Source organism: Mastomys coucha, unplaced genomic scaffold (assembly GCF_008632895.1).
Source record: "Mastomys coucha isolate ucsf_1 unplaced genomic scaffold, UCSF_Mcou_1 pScaffold1, whole genome shotgun sequence".
Lineage (NCBI taxonomy): Eukaryota > Metazoa > Chordata > Mammalia > Rodentia > Muridae > Mastomys > Mastomys coucha.
The window spans coordinates 27,864,959-27,888,569 of NW_022196891.1; the positions used below are offsets into that span (position 1 = coordinate 27,864,959).

Genomic DNA, 23,611 nt, shown 5'->3' on the forward strand with positions numbered 1-23,611 from the left:
CTGTGGCCAACATGTGATCACAGGTGGAAATAATACTACAGAGTGTGCTACATTGCTAAGTTAGGGAGCTTATTAAGTTTATTAAATGCACTTTCAGCTTACATTTCCAGCTTTCTAGGAGTTTACCAGAATGCAGTCCTGTCATTAAGCAGAGGAGCATCTAAAAATAAATGGAGAAAAAAAAGTAGAAGTAGTTGGGTATTGGTTTCTGGACTTACATCTATCTACTACTGCCTTTGCTGACAGAGACTCTAAATAGTTTTAAAACTCCAGTAAAAAATAGCACGCATAAGCAACTACTAAGTCTTTCTAAAGACACATCTTTCTAGAGCAGAAACAAGGAAAATTCAGTCTGAGCCTGGACCATCTTATGCCATACAGTCTGGAAGTCCTTAACAAAAGGACAGGGAGACATGCCATAAGGCCACGGGATCCAGTCTGACCGACTCTGGCAATCAAGTACAGGACACCATGAACATGAAGGTAAATAAAAATATTCAGGGATCATAAACTATTAAAGGAAATAGATATCTACCAGCTCACTTTGATATAAACAAGACCAAAAAAAAAAATGGGAAAATGATTTTTTGGAGTACCAAAACTACTAGTATTTATACACAGATGAAAAGTATACCTCCACATGTCCTTCAATTTCAAAGCACAGACAGAATAGCTTTAAGACTTATATCAAAACAGAGAAACCTGAAAGATACCACTTGAACACAGAGGTAACAGAGTACATCGCCAGCAAGTGGCATGGTACACTGAGAAAACCGTGACAGCAACCTCTATGGTACTCCTACCAACACGTGTTACCTGAGTCAAATCACAGACGGTATCATCAGAAGATCAGAAATAGAAAATGAAGGGTGGTGGTAATGCTTGCCTTTAGTTTGAGCACTCAGGGGGCAGAGGCACAGGCAGAGGAAGGTGAATCTCTGAGTTTGATGCCAGCCTAGTCCAGGACAGTCATCGTTGTACAAAGAAACCCTGTTTCAAAACAACAGCTACAACAACAAAAACAAACAAAAAACTCTTTCTAGAAATTGCAAATTAAGTAGTAATTTTTGGGTCAAATGTTAAAAATAAAAGTCAGTGTAATAAAATACAGAGGTTCTGATTTATTCTCCATTAAAAGACATTTAGAGCCAGGCGGTGGTGGTGTACACCTTTAATCCCAGTACTTGGGAGGCAGAGGCAGGTGGATTTCTGAGTTCGAGGCCAGCCTGGTCTACAGAGTGAGTTCCAGGATAGCCAGAGCTACACAGAGAAACCCTGTCTCGAAAAACAAAACAAAACAAAACAAAACAAAACAAACAAAAAAAGACATTTAGAGACAAGACAACTTAAGACCTACACAATTTGAACTTTCCTTTTCAAATAACTGGTAAGATCTGGATGGCTGTTGATCAGCTATTATCATGATGATCGTCCTGGTCTGATTTTGACAAGTATGCTATGACTATGTTAGAAAACAATTATGTTTTATCAGATACCCACCGAAGTACATAGGGATAAGAGAGTATCATGTCCGCAAACTTACTCTGAAGTGTTTCAGGAACACATGAAAAGTAAGAGAAGTATATAAAGCAAATGTGTGCTATATTAACCTTACTTCCAATGTGGGTAAAATGGTATATGATATATTTGTATTATTTTTACATTTTTTCTATAATTATAAAATATGTCAAAATAAAAAAAAATCAAGGAATCCATTCTGGAAGAAAGTGAAGCCATTTTCCTCATCTCTCCATATGTTACTTTGTTTTTTCATATAAGCCTATCTTCCCCCTGGTACCATGAGCCTCCTGATAAAAGGGGGGGGGCAGTCATCTCTATGACTCTAGAACCTGATGAAATAAAGTCAAGTGTTTATTTGAATGTCTAAAAGCATCCCTCAATATTCCTGGTTCCTCATCTTGAACTCCATGCCTTATCAGAACACAAAAATGTATACACACATACTTACACTATTTCACATTAATCAGTAACGTCCATTAATTAAAGTGTCAGCTTAATCTTCTAATTGTATTTCATTCCTGGCAGATCCCTACCTAGCATATAGTAAGTGTTCATTAATGTTTGCTTAAAAAATAAGCCAACTAGAAAATACTACTCATTTCCTAAACTTCTGGACAAAACAGCCAGTGACCTGTTTTCCAGAATTATTAACAATATGAGTATTGTTAATAGCCCCCAAACAACAAGTGGTTTTAACCAAAGATTTTGAAACCAGTTGTTTCTGGCTAACTAGAGTGGCACATACATTTGTCCAAACCTGATATATTGTCATTTCTTCATTTGACTAAAGGTGAGAACCTTCCTAAGCACATTTTAATTTTGTATTATATACTGCAGACATATATTTTCCTGACTGTATCGTGAAGTATAAGGTTTCTAAGCACTCATCTTGCTTAGTACATGTACTTGGAGTTTGAGTGATAGGGATAAGAAAAGGCAGCCAGCCCTCAGGGCTGGAAATGAGGCAGAACACCTGCTTAGCTATGTGCGGCTGTAGGTTAGTGCGGCCGTAGGTTACAGCCCTAGTGCCACAAAAAGGAAGGGAGGAAAAAGAGAGGGGCAGAACTGAAACTGCTGTTAAGTCTTCCTATCTACAACTGATGGTGATTAATGATGTAATGGAATCTCACAAAAGCAGCACGGAGAAAGTACAAAAAATAAATTCAGAATCCAAGAAAAGTGGCACGTGGTGGTGCAAGTCTGCAATCCCAGCACTCAAGCAGCCGAGCAAGGACCATGGGTTCAAGAGTGAGATGCTGACCTTAAAAAAAAAAAATCCTAGAAAAACCCATAACCCAGAAATCTGTACACTGTGAGACCCAAGCGCCTTTGAGGACTAATGAAAGTCTATGCTGTGCAGCTGTCAGAATAGGTTGTGGCAGGAAGAGCACACACTTCTATCTATACAAGGAAGGGGCTAACAAAGTCGCATGTGTACAAATGAGCAAGCTTGAAGGGGAGCAAGGCAGGAAATCAATAAGCCTTTGAAGCTCAGCCTTTCCTAACTGTGCCTGCTTCCCTGGGTACCTCTCTCTCTATTCAGAGTCCATTCAATAGTGCTTTATGTTCCAAGGAAATCTGTCAGAGGCATTTCCACCTGAACATTGCAAAAATCAGTGCCTTACAACTTCCTCCTTTTGCTGAACCCCCAAGACGCTGCCTATAAATTCAAAGAATTTCAAGCAGCAACAGAAACCTCAACCTCCACCCCTAGAACTTAGTTAGGAACATCTGTTGTTTACAAAGGTTCAGACTGAGAGCTGCCAGACTTGTTCTACAACCTCTACTTTAACACCAGAGGCTGCCAGGGAGGGATGTCTGAATTTCATGCAAGGATGCCCTGTTCCAATCGCTTAAGCAGAAATAGGTTAATACAGCTCAGCATCCTGCCACTGAATACAATCCTAGTTTGTTTGGTTCATTCTAATCCTGAGTCCTTAACCCCGTGTGTCAAAAATGTTAAGATGCAAACCTGTTTCATTGATCCTCCTGGAATGTCAAACCCAAGGGGCAGTGGGTCAGTTAAGGAGAAGAAACAGAAGCTAACAGAATAAAATTATCTTACTGCAACGAAAAATCCAAACTCTTTTTTTCCCTCAACCTCCTTAAATCTTTCATTACTACTGAGCCCCTCCCTCATGATTCTGTGCCTCCTCACAGAATGATACTTCAGCACAGCACAGGACTTAGATATTAAAGTCTTTACTACAATTAACATGGGACCAAATTTAATTGAGAACATAATTGCGCTATCTTCTACCGTTCTGTGACTGAATCAAGCATGAATCCTTTCCTGAATATTCCACTTTCCCTCCCTTCTCAGGAGCTACTGGTACCTGCTTTAAATAGGATTCTATTTTTAGATTCATGTGCCTGTGTGGATATGCGCTATTATTCTCTTACAGCCTGCCTGGCTTTCCCCAGTCAACAATAAAAAGTATGGTCTGTATAGCAGAAGCTGTCTTTTCTTCATATCTTGGAAGCCCTCCCACCTCACAAGGTCAGCTCCCAATACCAAGGCATGGCTTTTGTCTTTAAAAGAGAACTGGGTCAAAGACAATGCATCTAATTGGTTGTGAGGCTATGAGTTCTTAAGAATTAAAGATCCAGTGCCTGACAAATACAGAAGTGGATGCTCACAGCCATCCACTGGACTGAGCACAGGGTCCCCAGTGAAGGAGCTAGAGAAAGGACCCAAGGAGCTGAAGGGTTTGCAGCCCCTTAGGAGGAACAACAATATGAACTAACTAGTACCCTTAGGCTCCCAGGGACTAAGCCACCAACCAAAGAGTACACATGGTGGGAATCATGGCTCCAGCCACATATGTAACAGAGGATGGCCTAGTCGGTCATCAATGGGAAGAGAGGCTCTTGGTCCTGCGAAGGCTCTATGTCCCAGTGTAGAGGAATGCCAGGGCCAGGAAGTGGGAGAGGGTGGGTTAGTGAGCAGGGGGAGGGGGGAGGGAATAGGGGTATTTTTTGGAGGGGAAACCAGGAAAGGGGAGAATATTTGAAATGTAAACAAAGAATATGTAATTTTAAAAAACTAAAAATAAAAAAATTAAAAAAAAAGAATAAAGAGCAAATTAGTCATCCCCCCCCCCCAAAAAAATTAAAGATCCAGAGATAGAGCTACATACTGCTCCCTAGGTTTACTGTAATACTTACAGGAGCAGAGACTCCTGTAATTTCCCTGTCGCCCTGTACTGCTGTCAAAGGGCACGCTACTGCCTGGGGAATTAAAAGATTGCAATGTGGTCTGCTGACCCTTTAGTGTCAGATCCTAGGAAGCATAGGAAGCTCTTGGAAGTCCAGCATCCTCCCAAATGCTCATAAAAGCATGCTTCGCTGTTGACCTGCCCTCTATCATTCTCTATCCCAGGACGATGAAATAAAGCCATTTACGCACAAGTGTGGAAGCTTCCTGAGCCCTGGAACCCTGGAACTATGGTTTCTGTTTCTCGTTGCTGCACTGGCCTACTGGCCTCCATGGGAGGCACTGCAGGAGGCTGAACAGAATTGGCCGTCTACCTACTCGGGCCTCACTGCTCTTTGCGAAAACCCAACAAGTTTATTGCTACACTCTTCTGTGATGGTGGTAATTCTATCAGCTAATTTCTACTGAGTACCTACTAAGTGCAAGTTCCAGCCTAGTACTTCCCATACTATATCCAACCATGAGAACAACTCTTCAAGGTATTACTTCACACTTCTGGATGTGGAAACTGAAGCTGAGAGGGGTTTAATGATGGTTCACAATCACACAGCTGTAAGCACTAGAGATCAAGTTTAGACACAAGTTTACCTGGTTCAAAGCTCTGGGGGCTTGTTTTGTTTTGTTTTGTTTTTCTACTAAGTTGCAAAGCTTCCCGAATAGCTTAAACCAAAATTATTTTTCAGTTCCACAGACTGGTCAACCAACCTGCCCACACTCACGTTGCCTTCTGATGACTTCCATCCTCCTCGTGCAAGGAGCCCTCCTGACACCTTTCATTTTTCATTAGGTCTTTGAGCGTTCCATATGTGCCTCATTCACCTTTCAACTCTTCCCTATTCTCTATTCTATTCCTGTCCCTATCCACCCAACTTGGCATCATGTTTTAAAAAAATCAAGACTAATTTGTGTTGCACTGCCCAAATATTCTTGGATGTATGACTTCACTAGAGAATGGTTAACTTACTAGGAGCTGCGCTCTCTCCCTCTCCCAGCAGCTAACAACTGCCAATAGCTTCATGGCAAAGGGAGGGACTTGTGTCCAACTCCCATCTCCATGTTGGCCTTTGGTCTAATTTGGTCTGCACAGGTCTTGTATATATTGTCACAACTGCATTGAGCTCAGATGTGCAGCTGCCCCGTGTCTAGGAGATCCTGTTTTCTGGTAGTCATCCTCTGGCTCTTAGACTCTTTCTATCCCCTCTTCTGCAGTGAGTGATCCCTGAGCTTTAGAAGGAGGAAGTACAGAATATATGCTTCACTTAGGACTGAGCATCCTGCAGTCTCTTCTTCTTTTGCCAGTTGTTAACACCATCTTTAAAAAGGACCGACCACCACCTAAAGTTCTATATGGAATGGGCTAGTGGAAAACATACCAAGGAATTTCCTGTTAATTTCTCAATAAAAAAGTAACTTGAGGCACAAGGAAGGGAAGCCAACCCATGCTTAACACCAGATGCTGCTACATCTGGGCAAAACTTTCCTGGGGGAAACAAACAATTGCCAAATATGTCCAAAATGAATGAATGATGTGCAAGTCCCAGGAAGTCAGGGAGTGCTCCCTTCTAGCAACTTTCTCTTTCCTAGTGCTGCCCTCCTTAGGTGAGCCCATACTCAAGGAGAAGCTGTTTTCTCTGGTTCTCCACTTTTCTCTCACTTGCAACCAGAGCTATAATGTTCTCTATGGCCAGCTGACTCTGCTTTTCAACACAACGTCATCTTGTGAGAGTAGCAAATAGCTTTGAACTTGACTTTGAAGGAAGACTCCACTAGCAGAAAAAGAAAAGTACCTACAGCAACGTGCACATACACAGGCTAGGCCTAAGACCAAGAACATGGACTCTACAAGAATTTTCATTAATCGTGCACTTACTCTTTCACTGAAGGGAATACTAAAAGTTGACTATCTATAAAATTCTATTTTTTTAATATTTTTTTGTGTGTTTGAGTACTTTGCCTGAATGTATGTCTATATATTATATGTGTGCCTGATGCCCCAGAGTTCAAAAGAGGGCACCAGATCCTATGGGTCAGGAATTATAGAACTTGTGAGCTATCATGTGGGTGGTAGGAACTGAAGCTGGGTCATCTGGAAGAACAACCGGTGCTCTTAGCTGCTGAGCCAACTCTCAAGTCTCTATTAGTTCATGAGATCCCAAGGCCAGGCTCTCTTGCGACTGTCCCAAGAGTAACAACTCACAGCGGTCAAGTAGGCAGGGTTATTTTGTATGTGCTCACCTTCATGTACTGCTAACTTAATGTTAGCAAAAATAAAATTTTTTGGGGGGGGGAGGTGTCCTAAGTTAAGTCCCTTTAATTTCTTTGGGCTCCCTCCTCTAAGAGTCTAGAACATAACTTTAAAATCTTCAACAAATATTTATTAAGGAGAAGGAAAAGATGGGAAAATATTGACAACAGGCTACAAAATAGCATAAGGTCTGTGTAAGGAGCACAGCAGGACAGCCAAGTACAGTGTTTCTCTAAAACTCCACATGCGGTAGGGGTGGGGGAGAGAAACTACCTCAAATTAAAACAAAGACATTAGTTATTAAAAGCAGGAGATCAAAACCAAATGAGCTGAAAAGTAATTTACAGCAAGCCTGGTGAAAGAAAAGAAGAAAAGAAAAGCCAGCACATTATTAATTAGAATCCTTCAGAATCCTGTGGGGCAATATTAACACAAATTCCACTTAAAGAGACAATCAAAGGCTCAACAACAAATAGGAATACATTTATGCTCTTCAAAGAGCCAAAGAAAATGCCAAAACATCTTCCATAGGAAGGCTTCCTACTGTCACATAAGATTTTATCTCCACTTTTAATCAAACAAGGCTGTAACAATCAGGACAGGGAGGCCACATTACCTAGCAGAGGGTAGAGTGGAATAATCATTCTAGTTGTCCATAGCTTCTCTCACAGTCTGGGGCAGAGGGATGGGACCATCAGGTCAGATTTTACGTGAGTCATGCTGTATGGGCTTTAATGAGGATATCTTCACTGAGCCATGTGGGGAAGGACAAAAGGTGCACAGGAACAAAGAAGAGAAAGCATGGTCACAGGGTGACAGGGTAATGACTTCCAGGGGAAAATTTTTTTTTTCCCAAAAGCAGATGAAAATAAGGAGTTCAGCAACATTTGCCCCTAGATGCAGGTACTTAAAACTGTAACAAAATAACCATCCTAACCCAAAATGAATGGCTGAAATGGAGCCAGACCAAGAGGCTGGCCTGGAAAAGGGTGGGATGGATCCCTGGCCAACCTGCTCCATCCCAAGTTGAATAACCTCCACATCCCAGAGCGGGATCTATCCGATCTGCTGCTGGCAGCTGTTCTCCTGGCAGCACAGGCAGACAAATTCATGGCATTACTGGGCCAACAGCTGCTACAGCTCTGGGGGAAGTGACAAGTGCCTGCTGAGAATGAGCTATTCTGGGACCAGTCACAGAGTCAGCAAACTTGAGGCTACAGTTGGCTGGCTGAATGAAGACACAGTACACTTCCTACTCCAAAGTTTAGAAAACCAAAAAGTGCTTTCTCTGTCCCCGCTTGTTTGACTCAGGAGATTCTTGCCTTTGCATTCAGCACTGTCTTTCTATTCCCAAGGGCAGAACTTTCATTTTAGCTCATATTACTTCCGTCACCACTGGCCTAACCTATCTCCCTACTATGTCCTTTCATCTAAGTTCTTTCCTTTTAAAATGATTTATTTTTATTTTCTTTGCATTGCTGTTTTGCCTGCAGGTATGTATGTAGTATGTGTATGAGGGTGTCAAATCCCCTGGAACTGGAGTTATAGACAGTTGTTAGCTGCCATGTGGGTGCTGGGAATTGAACTCAGGTCCTCTGAAAGAGCAACTAGTGCCCATAACCACTGAGGCATCTCTCCAGCCACAATCATCTAGGTCCTTTCTAAAGCACGGACATAACTCGGTGCCTTGCTCAGAAATTGTCACTGGCTCCTCTATACTTAGAACAAAGCCCTAACTCTATTGGCTAGTATTTATAAGCCTCTATAATCTTCTGGCTTACCAACTTTTCCAGGTTTACTCAATATTATAGTTATAATTCATACTGTTCTGAAAAGCAGATAAGTTGTCCACCAGCCGTGGTTTTCTCACCTCAGGGCTGTAGGTAACACTATTCTCTATCTAAAAAGCTTCATTCTCCAATCTCTTTCACTGTGTCAATCATATTGAATATTTAGGAAAAAATACACAGCCTTGGTAGTCTTACTTTTCTATTCCTAACCACTGAACTTCTGAAAGGCTCTCTTCCTCAGCCTCCAACCAGAACAAGTCACTCTTTTATGTGCATTATGTATGATGGGGTGGCAGTGTTCTTTCACACACCTGCCCTTCCACACACCATGAAACTTGGGCAATATTACAAACACTGTCCCTCAGTGTGTTCCCCCTGCTATAGTGATAGAAACTCTACTTTTTAGGTCACCCAAATTAATAAATATATTATGTAGCACCCCCCCCAACAGTGTAGATAACCATGTGACTGTCCCGTTGGCTAGATGAGTTAAAGGCATGTATGTGCTGCTTCCAGACTATACCTTTAAAGAATAAAGACATCCTTCCCTCTTGCCATGTTGCTTTTTCCAATGGGTGAAATGGGACATGGTAACAATGAGCGACTTTGGGCTATACAGCAATGGAAAGCACTCTAGGGGTGAGATAAGGAGCCTGACACAGTCCTGACTGGTTAATAGACTGTTGTGTATAGCTTGTCTCATATAAGCTAACATTACTTAAAGTCTATTATAGCAGCCACATCTATATTAACCAAACTAGTCATGCCTAAAATGTCTTTTCTGTATCAAAAGAAAGAGAAAAAAGTAAGCAAACAAGCAGGAACACATCAGAAATGAAAAGGCCTATTTTTTTCATGCTACCTACAAAATGGCAGCATAGTTGCAGGGGCACAGCTGTCTCTGCAGCAATGCTTATAGTACACAAATATCTGAGCACTTAGTTATCTTTCATAACACAGAAATGAGGGGAAAACGGGAAAATGAAGGTTCCATCTGCATTTAAACTGAGAAATAGAGGCCCCATCACCGCATTAGTGAGACAAGACAGGCGTTAGCCGATTCTGTGGATTCTTCAGATGCTCATTGGGGTCATCACCTTATCCTTAGTAAGTGCATTTGTCCATATTACTCACCCAACACCTCTTCTAGCACACTGTACCATGTAAGTGTGCTGTTATGTGACCATTGTTGACCTATCAAAACCAGCAATTCAGATGTTCCATTCAGAGAGAAGAAAGCTTTTTGTCTTCAAGATTAAAAAAAAAAAAAAAAAAAGATTTATTTATTTGTGTGTGTGTGTGTGTTTGTGTGTGTGTGTGTGTGTGTGTGTGTGTGTTGTGATGGAGTACAGTGCCCATAGAGGCTAGAAGAGGGCAACAGATTTCTAGAGCTCATACAGATGGTGTGAATTGCCTGATAGAGCTCTAAGAACCCAATTTGGATCCTCTCAAGAGTAGCAAGCACTCTTAACCACTAAGCCTTCAGACTCATCTTACTGCTCGGCTTCTCTCAGAATGCCTTGAGCCCAAGATTATTAGTAAGAAACTGCTAAAACTGACTCCATCAACCACTCCTTCAAACATTTCTAGCTCCTCGAGACACAGGACCCTCCCTCCTGCCTGGGAGGAGGGACCGACTTTCTTACTCACTCTTTTTAGGCACTTTCCTTTTTCCTGGCAAAAATGTTTACTACCTCCCAGCATTGGGAAGTTTCCTAAGCCTTAGGTTTTTATTTAGCTCTTGGTTCTTCTTCTCTCATCTACATTCACAATATCATTTACACCAAGGATTTCAATAGATATCACTCAAAACCACTTGGCTTGTCAGGACCACATCTCAACTGGGGAATCTAAAAATCCTTACAATGCCGCAAACTCAACATGCTCAAAGCAGTCACTATTTAAAACACCCGTTTCCTCGATGCCTACATGTTTATAAAAGACATCCCAATTATTCTGATTTCCAGGTTAGAGACATCAGATTACTTCTGACCAGTAAGATTCTTTTTATCTAATCAGTTATCAATCCTGTTTAATTTCTCAAATAACTCCAGAATAGTGCTATCATATAAGATTAAACATCCACCAAAGGCTTGTGTGTTCAAGGCTTGCTTCCCGCTGGGTACTGCTGGACAGCAGACTCTCTAGGAGGTAGGGCCTAGGAAAAGGAGGTTGGTACACTGGGGGACTGTCCTTGATGGACGGCTAGCCCCACACTCTCTCTGCTTCTTGACCATCACAAAGAAGCAGACCTCCCCCACATGCTCTTGTCACATGCCACCACAGGCCCCCCAAAATAGAATCACACAAGTATGGACTGAGAAGCTCTGGAGCCATGAGGCAAGAAAACTTTTCTCCTCATAGTTTATTTATCTTAGTTATCTGGTCACAGTAGCTGAAAGCTGACTAACACCAATACATGCCTGCTCTTCTGTTTTATATGCTATCCAATTCTACATACCCCAAACTTAATATCCTTCTCTTGGATTTAAATACAGACACACACAGACACACACACACACACACACACACACACAGACACACAGACATACACAGACACACACACATAGACACACACACAGACACTCAGACATACACCGACAAACACAGACACACACACACACAGACACACACACACAGACACACACACACACACAGACACACACACACACAGACACACACATACACAGACACACACATACACACACACAGACATACACAGACACACACACACACACACACACACACACACACACAATTTTGCCCATACTTTTCCTTGGGTCTGTCTCTCAACATAATATCCTCAGAGTTTCGTTACCACAGAGCATGTCAAATGTGAAATTCTATGCTTGCTGTCAAAGCATTATCCTTTGGGACCCATCCTACTTACTTAACCTTGTTTTTCACTGCTTTTGAAAATATCTATTTTCCTCTATCTCTACTAAAGCCCCCTTTTCCTCTATAGTTTATAGTTCTTTTCCCTGTTAACCAAGTATTCCAAAGCTTATCTTATTCCCAGAGGAACCAGCATGGAGTTCAGTACCTAGCAGGAATTAAAAGGGGGGCTAACAACTGGATTATTACGCTGAGAAAGATAAAACAGGAATAAGCTGGAATACATCAAACATAAAGCAATGGTCAAAGGAATAGAAAGGGCACCCCCTCTTCCAGGCCTTGCACTACCTGTATTACACATTCAAGGCACTCACCTCAACTTCAAATTACCTGATTGTAATTGTGTACTCCCCACCTCCCCATCCTAATTAAAATGCCACATGGAAAGGAAATGCTTGCTTTCTGCCATATCTCAAGGCACTAGAGAGGAGTTCAGGGAATGTGCAATAAGGTATTATTTGCATGAATGCATAAGAAATCTTCCCTTTGGGGATATCTAGGAAGAGGAAGGAAACTGGGAGGAGTGGGAGGGAGCAGAAGAGGGCAGTATGGTGGCATGGTAGTGGTAGGAGTAAATATAACTGAAATACAGTATATACATGCATATATGTCATAATGAAGCCTACTGTTAGCCATATATATGTACATATGCTAATAGCACACACACACACACACACACACACACACACACACACCCCTCTTACACTGTGGCTGACATACAGGAAAAGGTATAAAACTCATTAGCTTGGCTCCCCCATTTATTTTGATCTGTTTTAGACAAACAACTGCCCATTTAAGAGTAATGTGTTTCTAAAAGCAATTTGCATGAAGTCCCTACTTAAATTGCTGGTCCTTGGTGCTTCGCGTCTTGGCTAGAAAGCGTTCGGCTAGCTTCTCCAGGTTGCGGGAGTAGTCCATTTCAATCTCGGCCTTCTTGCGGAAGAAGTCCTGCAGGTCCTGCAACAGCTGCACTCGGAGCTCACACTGCTGATCTAGGCATTTCATCTGCTCTGTGAGCTGAGCCCGGATCTCTACAAGAAAACAAAAGAATGTGGTCAGACAGACAGCTCTACATATACACCGCACCCACAGATACTTAACCTGCCTTCCATTCACTTGTTCCCTGTGAAATTGGCCCCGTGGTATGAGGTACCTCTAAAAACTTCTAACAATTCTTTTTGGACCACCAAAGACTATTTGTGACCAAGAATCTGTTCAATTAGTAAGAATGAGTTGCATAAGAGACAAAATAATATTCAGTGTTAAATATTTAAAAGCAATTTACTGTAGCTAACATCATCCCAGGAAGCTGGGATTCAAATCCAGGCAAATGACTAACTTTATTTTTTACGTTTTTCCTCATCATTTCAAAGTGTTTTTCAGCAACTATGAAGCAGGGTAGGGGGGGGCCATTACATTTTCATGGAGGTAGAAAAATGCCTTTCTAAGGTCAAACAGCAGCAATCAAGGACAAAATATTCACCACGACTTCTAGAAAATCACATTTGAGGTCAATTGCTTTCATAGTTCCCAATATAACAGAATGTGAATCTTCAAGAACCTATCTTTTTTTTTAAGATTTATTTATATGTTTTATAAATAAGTACATTGTAGCTGTCTTCAGATAAACCAGAAAAGGGTGTGTCTCATTACGGGTGGTTGTGAGCCGTATTACTATGTGGCTACTGGGATTTGAACTCGGGACCTTCAGAAGAGTACTAGGTACTCTTACCCGCTGAGCCATCTCATCAGCCCAAGAACCTATCTTTAGAGGTGGAGGAGCAGCAAAAAATAGTGATGATGATGATGATGACGACGATGATAAGCTGCCTTAGACCTTTTTACTCATTTCTCATTTGTTCTCCCCTTACCTGCCTCATAGCCTCTCTGTCAGTGGTAGAACTATGTTCAGTTACACTCCTGCTTGGCAGGGTATTACCCAGTTCCTGCACGGGGCTAGCAATGCTATCACTGTGGAACCACAGCAATGGCAGCTTCAGATGCAACTGGATCTGCCTTGAATACAATACTACATGTTTTACTGATAAGAGACTTGGCAGTCGTGGCAAACAACCTGCCAACACTGGGCAGCTTTCTTGCCCAGCGTAGGCACACAGTGTATGTCCAGCTTAGTTTACATCCAGTCCCCATTAGCATCAAAATAGAGCAATTGTCTTCATCCCCTTCCTCTGCCAGCACACTCACCTCCAAGCATGCCTCCCTGGAGGTTGAAAGGAAGGATCTATATTATGCCTTTCCTGACACATGCTTCAAATTCATTTACCGTAGCACTGGCAGATGAGAAAGGAGAGGAGTGAAGTTTTCATCTGAGCCCTAGATGAAATTTTTAGTATAAGGGCCATGATGCTGAAATCTTTGCAACCACTCCTTTCTTAAAGCAATGAAGATTAACAAAGATGCACTGGGTTTTGCCTTAGAATTCTTAAAATCCGAAATCTATTCCTATCTTCTTTATTACAAAGTTTCTGTTTCTGTTGGTATCAGTAGATGACAGACACAGCTAGCTCTTTGCAAGTGACCCTAGGTAATCTCCAAGAGCAATCTTCTTCCTCATCTCTTTCTCCTGCCAACCAGAAATGTTGGCCAGCCCTACAGTAACCTAACCTGAACTGAAACTGAGCACTGCAGGATTGTCTCTGGCAAGCAGAACGCTTCGCAGAAAAGCTGCCTACATCACCGCTCATCAAAGCTCTCTTGTTCTGTATATTCTAGAGTCTGATTATAAGAGGGTGTAGGAGTGTGTGTGTGTGTGTGTGTGTATGTGTGTGTGTGTGTGCATGCACAAATGTGCAAGAGATTTGCACATTTGAGGTCATGTCAGGAATATTGTTCCTGTTGTACTTCTGGATTGCTTAAGGGTAAAAACCCTTGTTATGATCACTCCTCGAAGCATTTGCCCCCTTTGTACATATGAATGAAGAGCTAGCAGTAACTGCCAGTAGGTAGGAAGACTGGGGGTAGAGAGCACGTGCAGGTCATCAATATTACTTAAAACTTGTCCATTAAGTAAGAATCACCTCTTAGAGTAAAACGGCTTTCAGGAACAAAGACACAAAGGGAGATGAGGCTATTAAGACCCTCTGAGTCATCCATGACTCACTTAAGACTATATACTTCAATAACTCTCAGACAGGGATGCAGAAAGAAACATTCTAGACTGTTCTGGGGACTATAGACAAAGTCTCATGATACTAATGTAATTCAAGAAGTAGGCTGTTCTGAAATTGTACTATCTATAAGATAAGTGCACCACAGGGGCCACCTGTGGCTATATCAGTTGTCTTAGAAGTTCACCAGCATGAGACTCCTTGTTCAATTGTCAATGAGTAAGCAGTGTAGCATGAGCTGTATCCCATCCTTGCACCTCCTTTTTGAACCTTACAGAAAGGGTCTGTGTTTACTAAACACATAATACAAAGGGTGCATGTGCACACACACACACACACACACACACACACACACACAAACTACAGCTCATTTAGTTATTTCCATTACTAGCTTCTAAGATATTTCAGATGAGTAAAGCTGAAAGTTTATTAAGTAATATATAAAGGGCCATATAAACAGTATAAAAGGCTTATGGTAGTTAATGCGTGATGGAATCTATTATTACCTATGAGACGCCTCTGAGTATTAACTAGATTAAGTTAATTCAGGACAGGAGATTCCTAGACTGAGTGGGCCACCATTTCACAGGCTAAGGTCTTGAGTGATATAAAATAAAAGCAACCCAACATTCACTGCTGTCTTCTTTCTGCCTTCAGGCACAATATGAGCAGCTGCTTCCATCCCCTGCTGCCTCGACTTCCCTCCACAATGAACTGTACCTCCAACTGTGAGCCAAAAGAACCCCATCTTTCTTTAAATTGCTTTTGTCAAAATATTTGGTTACAGCATCAGGAAAAGTAACTAAGATGGGGCTAAAGCTAACTTGACCTTTATCTGACTGGTTAAAGAAGTGAGGAGTCGACACTCCATTGACAGTATTTCTGGGTGATTTTTTTTTTTTAATCTCTGGAATCTCAACTTCATCTTCCTGCTAAGGAAGATCCAAGGCCCCAAGATCAAGTTTAGGCTGGGCCACTGATTTACAAGCCATCGCATATTTTGACTAATCCACAACCAGACTTGATCCCTTCTCTATATCCTAGATCTGTTCTCTATGGCAGCTTCAAAGAAAAGTCCTTCCTTTCCCTTGCGAGCACGTCCTGAAGAGAAGGGGAGAAATGATATCCCTATGCCAATGCAGCCGAGACTACTAATAGACACCACCTGTCGCTGCTCAGAGATACAGTACCCCGCCCCTCCAACATGCCTAGAAGGAAGTCTCTCCCCTGTTATCATCCTCAGAGCACTGAAGAAGGCAGTAAGAAAGATTCCAGCTACCCCTACCCTCGGGTCCACTCTTCCAAGACAGAATGGCTGCTCTGTGGAGAGCAGAAAGTACTGCTGCTGTTGTTACAACAAACAGTGGTCCTCAATAAGGCAGCTGTGCCAGCCTCTGTGCATGCACACAGGGGAAAGAAACAATAGGGCACTGATTGTCAGCACACTTGGGCCATGTGCCCAGGCCGGAGACCCCTCCATACTCTGGATGACCAGAAGGGCAGAAAGAAAAAGGGGCAATTTATAAAAGCACAAGGAATTTCTCAAAGTTCCCTGTGTGCTCAAGTGCTCATGTGCACATGTGAACACATTCAAAGACACACTATTCACATCATGTTCTACCATACCAAATCAAGACTTTACAAGTCTCCTTTGTAGTTCACAGAGAAGATCATGGAGATGACGGGGCCCTTAAAGCTTCTTTCTCCAGACTATAGGGGAGAAGTCAAACTATACTTTCTAAAAGTGCTGAAAACTCCTGGATATTTATATAATACCAAGTACTAAGGTCACATGAACTAGCTACATGAAGGGAGGAGTGCCAGAAGTACTCTCCCCTGGGCACCTAAGTCTTGTTTATGCTTTGACTATTTTTTTTTTAAAGATTCATTTATTTTATGTATATGAGTACACTGTAGCTGTACAGATAGTTGTCAGCCTTTATGTGGTTTTTGGGAATTGAATTTAGGACCTCTGCTCACTCTGGTCAGCCCTGTTTGCTCAGGGCCCAAAGATTCATTTGTTCATTCATTCATTTATTTATTATAAATAAGTACAATGTTGAGGACCCAAAGATTCATTCATTCATTCATTCATTCATTCATTCATTTATTATAAATAAGTACAATGTTGATGTCTTCAGACACACCAGAAGAGGGCGTCAGATTTCATTACGTGTGGTTGTGAGCCACTATGTGGTTGCTGGGATTTGAACTCAGGATCTCTGGATGAGTAGTAAGTGCTCTTACCCACTGAGCCATCTCAAAGGCTGACTATTCTTTACTATCTAACAAACTCACAGAAGCAAGTTCCAATGCGAAGACCTAAGAGTCAAATGGAACCAACAACAGAAAGAAATCAAACTGTAAGTCTTAAAAGAAAAATAACTGTTTTTTCTACCATATTTAAAAATGATACAAGAAAAAAAATTTTCCTTTGCAAGAAGGATCAAAGGTTTTAAGCAAGTTTCATGTACTCAAGAGCGACCTTTGCTATTTCATTCATTGATTCAAGTCAAAATATAACTTTGCTGATTTGTTTTTGCACAATTTTGAGAGTATGTGAAAACACACTGAATCACTTTACAGAAGTGAATTTTATAGTATGTGAATTTCATCACACACACACACACACACACACACACACACACACACACACACGTGCACGTTTAACTCCACTAAATAATGCAATGCATTCTGTTGAGTTTGAGTGCCATTCTCCAACTAACAGGGAAATAGGCCCACAGACACCAAAAGAAGTGACTTCTATGGTATGTGAATTCCCCCCCCACACACACACACAGACACACACACACACACACACTTAAATGTCTTTAACTCCACCAACTGGTACTGTGTACTCTTTTGAGGTTGAGCTCCTTTCTACTAACTAACAGGGAAATAGCTCCAAACAGACAGCATAAAGAATTCTTGGTTTCTATTTCTCCACTTTTAGAGTGAAATTAGTTCTGCACTGAATATTACTACAGCAGATTGTACAAGAAGTCTGTCTGGGCAGCAAGCTTGGCCATAACTAAACTCCATTGGCTAGAACATCATTATTCTACTATTTTCAATGGACGTCCGATCGAAATACAGCAAGTGATGTTTTAGGTTCAAACTCAGGATCAGCGGGCATAGCCAACAGGGTTTCCCCTGGGCACTTTTGCCTCTCTGTCCATGCCTGGTTACAGCTGAGACACTACTAAGTACTCAGGCTTGCGAATCAGAAGGAGATTTATATTTTACTTTGAAAAGACGCGGATGGGTTTCAGTAAGGGAATCGTTGGACGATGCTCTGATCTTTTAGCAAAAATAGTCAAGGCTCTACTCCACTGACACTCATGATAGCACCTCCCAGCGCAGAAGAACCAGTCCTCTGGAAACTGTCCTCCACTCGGAGAACACCTGGTGAACTCGTCAAGGTTCGGATGGGGATTGTGTTTCCTAATGCTTTAATCCTGAAATAAGAGTTCATTTCTTTGGCCTTCCAAAAATTCATCTCCATATTCCAGAACCTTCTCAAATTCAGTCATAAATACCACACATTTAAGGGAAAAATGGGAGTGGGAAGGCAGGTTAGAAAAAATAAAGACACATTCTTTAGAAAAGCCACACAGGTGTATCCTTCCCTTCTTGGTGCACTGGCATCTTGGAGGCAGGTACTGAGACACCCACAGGCTCTGTGGCCAACATGAAACATAATATTAGCCCATGTTTCCCACTGGGAACCTGGCCTAATCGCCAGTCTTTTCCACAAAATTTACCTCACCTGCTTTTAGTCCTTTCACAAACATATGATGTCACCTCGGCTACCTCAAGAACATTGATTCACGGTACCTTCCAGAGGGTGTTATATAAGAATACAATTGAGGCTTTCATCAGGTTCTCTTCCCATTACTTCTTACAGAGACCTCTGATCCCAACAGTAATCAGTTCCTCTCCAAACTGATCCCCAGGAAACAAAGCCAGGATGCCCTGCCAAGTCGCGCTCCTTACTCTGCTCACTTGCCTTTCTACAAACTTAATAATTCCAGGGCTCTTAAAAACTCTTGCTGGACAGAAGTGAGATGCAAAGCCCAGAGAAAGGAAGAGTACTGGGGAATATCATATCGCTTAGTTGTAGATTCAGAGCTAGAACCCAAGGAGCTAAACTCTCAAGCTGAGGTTCTTTCTTACTGTTAACACAAACATTTATTTATTGTTATTAAACAATTATTATTTCCTAGTACTCTAAGATTACACAGATAAAAATTCTCCCTCAACATTAGCCAGACAGTGGGGAATAAACAAAAAGCTACAGAAAGTGAAATAATGCAAGTAAGTGAGGCTGTGCACAGCACTGTGAAAGCAGAGACGGAAACCACATTCAGTCTGTGTGCAATACCATATTCTGCCAGGGCCAACGCTGGCTCTTATCATTGAGTAGTTGATGTTTTAAAAAAAACTCCAAGCAGGACAGTGGTGTGCACACCTCTTTAATCCCAATACTTGGGAGGCAGAGGCAGGCGCGTATTTCTGAGTTCGAGACCAGCCTGGTCTACAGAGTGAGTTCCAGGACAGTCAGGGCTACACAGAGAAACCCTGTCTCAAAAAACCAAAAAAAAAAAAAAGAAAAGAAAAGAAAAGAAAAACCAAAAACCAAACAAACAAACAAAAACTCAAAACAAACCTCTGAGCTGCTTTTAATAAACTAGAAAACAGCAAGTATTCTCCCTCAAAGAATGTGTTTTTCTTTTCTTTTCCCTTATTACTTCCCTCAGAAGGCACAGAAATCCTCACTGGCAAGAATTATTCCAAACAACTGCTTCTGGAATTCCTGTTTTGATTTCTGTGCCTGGTAACCTTCACATTCCTATCTGTATCTTGACCTCTCCAGCCTCCTGGAACTCCAGCCTCCTGGAACTGACCTACTGCCTCTCCTTGGTTCTCGTAACAGATATCTGCAACTTAAGCCCAAACTGAAACTCTTACAGAGCCCAGGCCACTGTCACTCCTGGTTCCTATCCCAATAATGGCACTTCCTTTACCTGCCAGACCACAAACCTTCAGTTACTGCTGAGACATCTCTCTTTCATATTCTGTCAACTGAAACTGCCTTCACATTGCATCCTGAATCCACCCTCTTCTTAGCCTAGCCACCCATTCATTCTCTACGTACATGCTAAGTGTAACGTGACATCACTTTGTTCTGAATCACTGTTCCTACCTTGCTTCTCATTCTCCACTCCTGTTACTCTGCAATCTATTCTACACCTGGCAGCTCCACTCATCACCCTCTGATGGCTTCCCATAGAAGAAAGGGTGAAAGCTGCTCCGGTCTCCAGAACTCATCCTTTACAGATCCCAGGCACAGGAGACTCGCAGGCCATAAGACAAGCATGCTCACCTCTACCTCAGCTAAGGGAAGCCTTTACATTTGCTTCCGTTAGCTTGAAGCACACTTGCCAACTTTGCATGCTTCGCTCCTTCACCTTAGTCAGTTATCTGCTCAGAGGCCATCTTCTCAAAGCAGCCTTCACAGTCATTCCACCTGAGCGATCTCTAATCCCAGCCTTAACATCATTTTAATTTCACCCACTCTAACTTCTATATGTATGTATAACTCTAGCTATTTATTGTGCTCTCCTCTCACTACACACAAGCCCCATGATGACACAGAATTTGTTTCATTCCTTGTTAATAAACCTTGATGTCTTAGTGACCAACATATAAAAAGTCTTCAAAGAGTATGCATTTAAGGAGCAAAGAGTTGCTTAGATTTTATGAGATTTGAGACAATTTATTGTTTTTTTTCAAGACTATTTGTCATGATTGTTTGCTAACACCCCAAAAAAGTCAAGTTACTCCTTTTAAAAAGAAAAAAGAGCTAGAGAGATGGCCCAGTAGGTCAGGGAACTTCAGTTCAGTTCCCAGCACCCACAGTAGGTGGCTTACAATGTCCTGTAACTGTTTCCAGGAAGTCTGACACTCTCTCCTGGCCTTTGTAGAAACACACATACACAAAGCATATACTCTCATAGATACACACACAAAAATAAAAATTAATCTTTTAAAATTTTTAAAAAGAAATCCCACAAAAAGTCAGAAGAGAGAAATGCATTATCTAGTCAGTTCTGTTCTATTCTGACAAATGTTTTCTCTCCATTATTTATGACAGATACAAAGGACTCAATGTATATACCCACAGGGCATTTTTTATAATTAATGAAGTCTTCTTAAGAGGAAGCTTTCTGAAACAAAAGTTTCAGTTGCCCCAGGGCTGACCAAGCACCATGAACACTATCCCAGTCAGAGCAAAAATTAGCAAGGTTTTTCCTAAATCTCATAGCCCCCTATAACAATCTCTTTCATTACTGTTACCAGAACCCAACATGTGACCATCGTACAAATGTATGAGTGACAGTCTGTGATAGTCTTTTTTTTTTTTTTAAAGATTTATTTATTATATATAAGTACACTGTAGTTGTTTTCAGACACACCAGAAGAGGGCATCCGATATCATTACAGATGGTTGTGAGCCACAGTTTGCTTGCTGGGATTTGAACTCAGGACCTTCGGAAGAGTAGTTAGTGCTCTTAACTGCTGAGCCATCCAGCCCCACAAAGATTTATTTATTTTATCTATATGAGTACACCATTGCTCTCTTCAGACACCAGGGGAGGACATCAAATCCCATTACAGATGGTTGTGAGCCACCATGTGGTTGCTGAGAATTGAACTCAGGACTTCTGGAAGAGCAGTCGGTACCTCTTAACCACTGAGCCATCTCTCCAGCGTGATAGTCTTTAAGTAGAAAATAAAGGTTATCACTTTCACTATGCTTATATTTCTAAGCATATACTAACCAGAATCACAAGATCACAGAGTCCAATGAGAATCTTCAAAGTGCCTTTGTCAGTCAGATACAGAAGTACCCTCAAGAAAACATCCTGTCCTCGTCCCTCCAACTAGCCCACAGCAATATAATGTCAGTCACAATTTATAAACAAATGAACAAATAATCAAACTTCTAAGTACATTAATGTGTATTTGATCTGAACCAAACACATCTCTTTAACTTTTTTTTACACAACAAATCTTTTCTCACATATTTTATTTCAAAATTAAATAGTATATATCACTTGCTTGATAGGTTTACATATAACAAAAGTTATTAAATTTTAAAGTATATTAAAATGTGTATTTTAATATACCTTAAAAGAAATTTTGCCTAAATTCACATCTTTGTTGTAGTTTATAAAAATGATAATACTTATTTAAATTCCTAAGGGATACAAGGAATTATATTATCCTGAGAAGAGTTAATAAATTTTTAAATATTGGGAAATGCCAACACAGTATAAGTCTTTCTTATTTTAAGCAGCTTCCTGGGCCTGCCTTCCAAAGGAATGTTGTCTTCTAGAGAAGGCAGACTGTAAGAAGGAACTGTAACATGATAAGCTCATTATTAGGAAAAGACTCAGGAAATGGCTTCCAGAAGCCAGACTTCAAGAATTGGGGTTGGGGCTAGAGAGATGGCTCAGTGGTTAAGAGCACTGACTGCTCTTCCAAAGGTCCTGAGTTCAAATCCCAGCAACCATGTGGCTCACAACCATCTGTAATGAGATCTGACACCCTCTTCTGGTGTGTCTGAAGACAGCTACAGTGTACTTAGATATAATAGTAAATCTTTAAAAAAAAAAAAAAGTGATTGGGGTTACCCAGAAAAGGAGTACAGGAAAGATTCCCTAAGGAACCTAAAGGTTTCCGTGGTCCACAGGGAAAAGGACAGAAAGACACATTGGAGGAACAGAAATAACAAAAGAAATTCATACTAACTAGAACATCCAACTTTAAGTAGAAGGGTGGACGAAGAAAGACTGATAGAGGCAGAGGTCACGGTGCTGGGCAATACCAGATACTGAACAAGCACAGAACTGTTCCTAAGAGCAATAGCACACCATTAGAGAGCCCGTATAGGAGTTATACAGCAAACTGCTTTCAGAGATGGTAAGCGCACCCTCTGGGAGAGTCCAAACACAGGAAAGCAGGAACCAGTTTGGTTTGGGAGAGGTCAGGGCTGCAGTCTTCTTTTAATGACTCCTTCAGCTGGCATCTCCCATATACACTAAAAGCCCTCCAAGCACAAGGAGCATGGTGGATTAAAGGTTAGTGACACATGACCACAAGCTATGGTCTTGCAAAGAGATGAGTACAGTGAGTTTGGTATTACAGCAACAGAAAGAAAACTGCAGGAGTCAGGTCCCTTAGGCCTAGGTTTCTTTTTCCCCATCTGAGAATCTGTGGTTAAGTGTTTCTGCCCCGCCTACCCACTATAAGCCAAAAGCTATGTCTCAACCACATGCCTCAACAACAGAAGTAGAGAGGACTTTGACTTGGCCTGAAAAAATGCTCTGCCTGGTTGTTTCACACCTCAAGGAGAGGGGAGGAGACATCCTCATGTTCAAATCCATAGATGGGCATATTCAGGATGTACTTGAGGCTGGAACGTAATTCAGAGCCAAGCCAGCTAAGAATAAAAAACACTGAACTAAATAAAATGAAAACCAAATACAAAACATTGAAGCTTAAGTCTGATTCAGTCAACTCACAGAGCCATAAGTCAGTCAACCTCACACTGGAAGGCCTGGATAGAGTCCCTGAATAGAGTATGTGACTTAGGTTGATATTAGTCACTATTGTGACTATTGCAGAATTAGTCATGATTTCACATGTCTTAAGAAGTTGCTGCTCGTGTATAGTAGAGGATGGCCAAGTTGGTCATCAACAGGAGGAGAGGCCCTTGGCCCTGTGAAGGTTCTGTGCCCCAGTGTAG

General features: G+C 41.5%; 1 protein-coding gene across 12 annotated transcripts in view; it reads right to left on the reverse strand.

The window, feature by feature from the left end:
• Positions 1-23,611, reverse strand: part of Srgap2 (SLIT-ROBO Rho GTPase activating protein 2) — a 232,036-nt gene that overhangs the window by 127,692 nt on the left and 80,733 nt on the right. For all 12 annotated transcript variants that reach the window (XM_031381747.1, XM_031381730.1, XM_031381757.1 and 9 more), the window contains exon 3: positions 12,507-12,699. In XM_031381747.1, the coding sequence (XP_031237607.1) occupies positions 12,507-12,699 (193 nt within the window). The remainder of the gene's footprint in view (positions 1-12,506; positions 12,700-23,611) is intronic.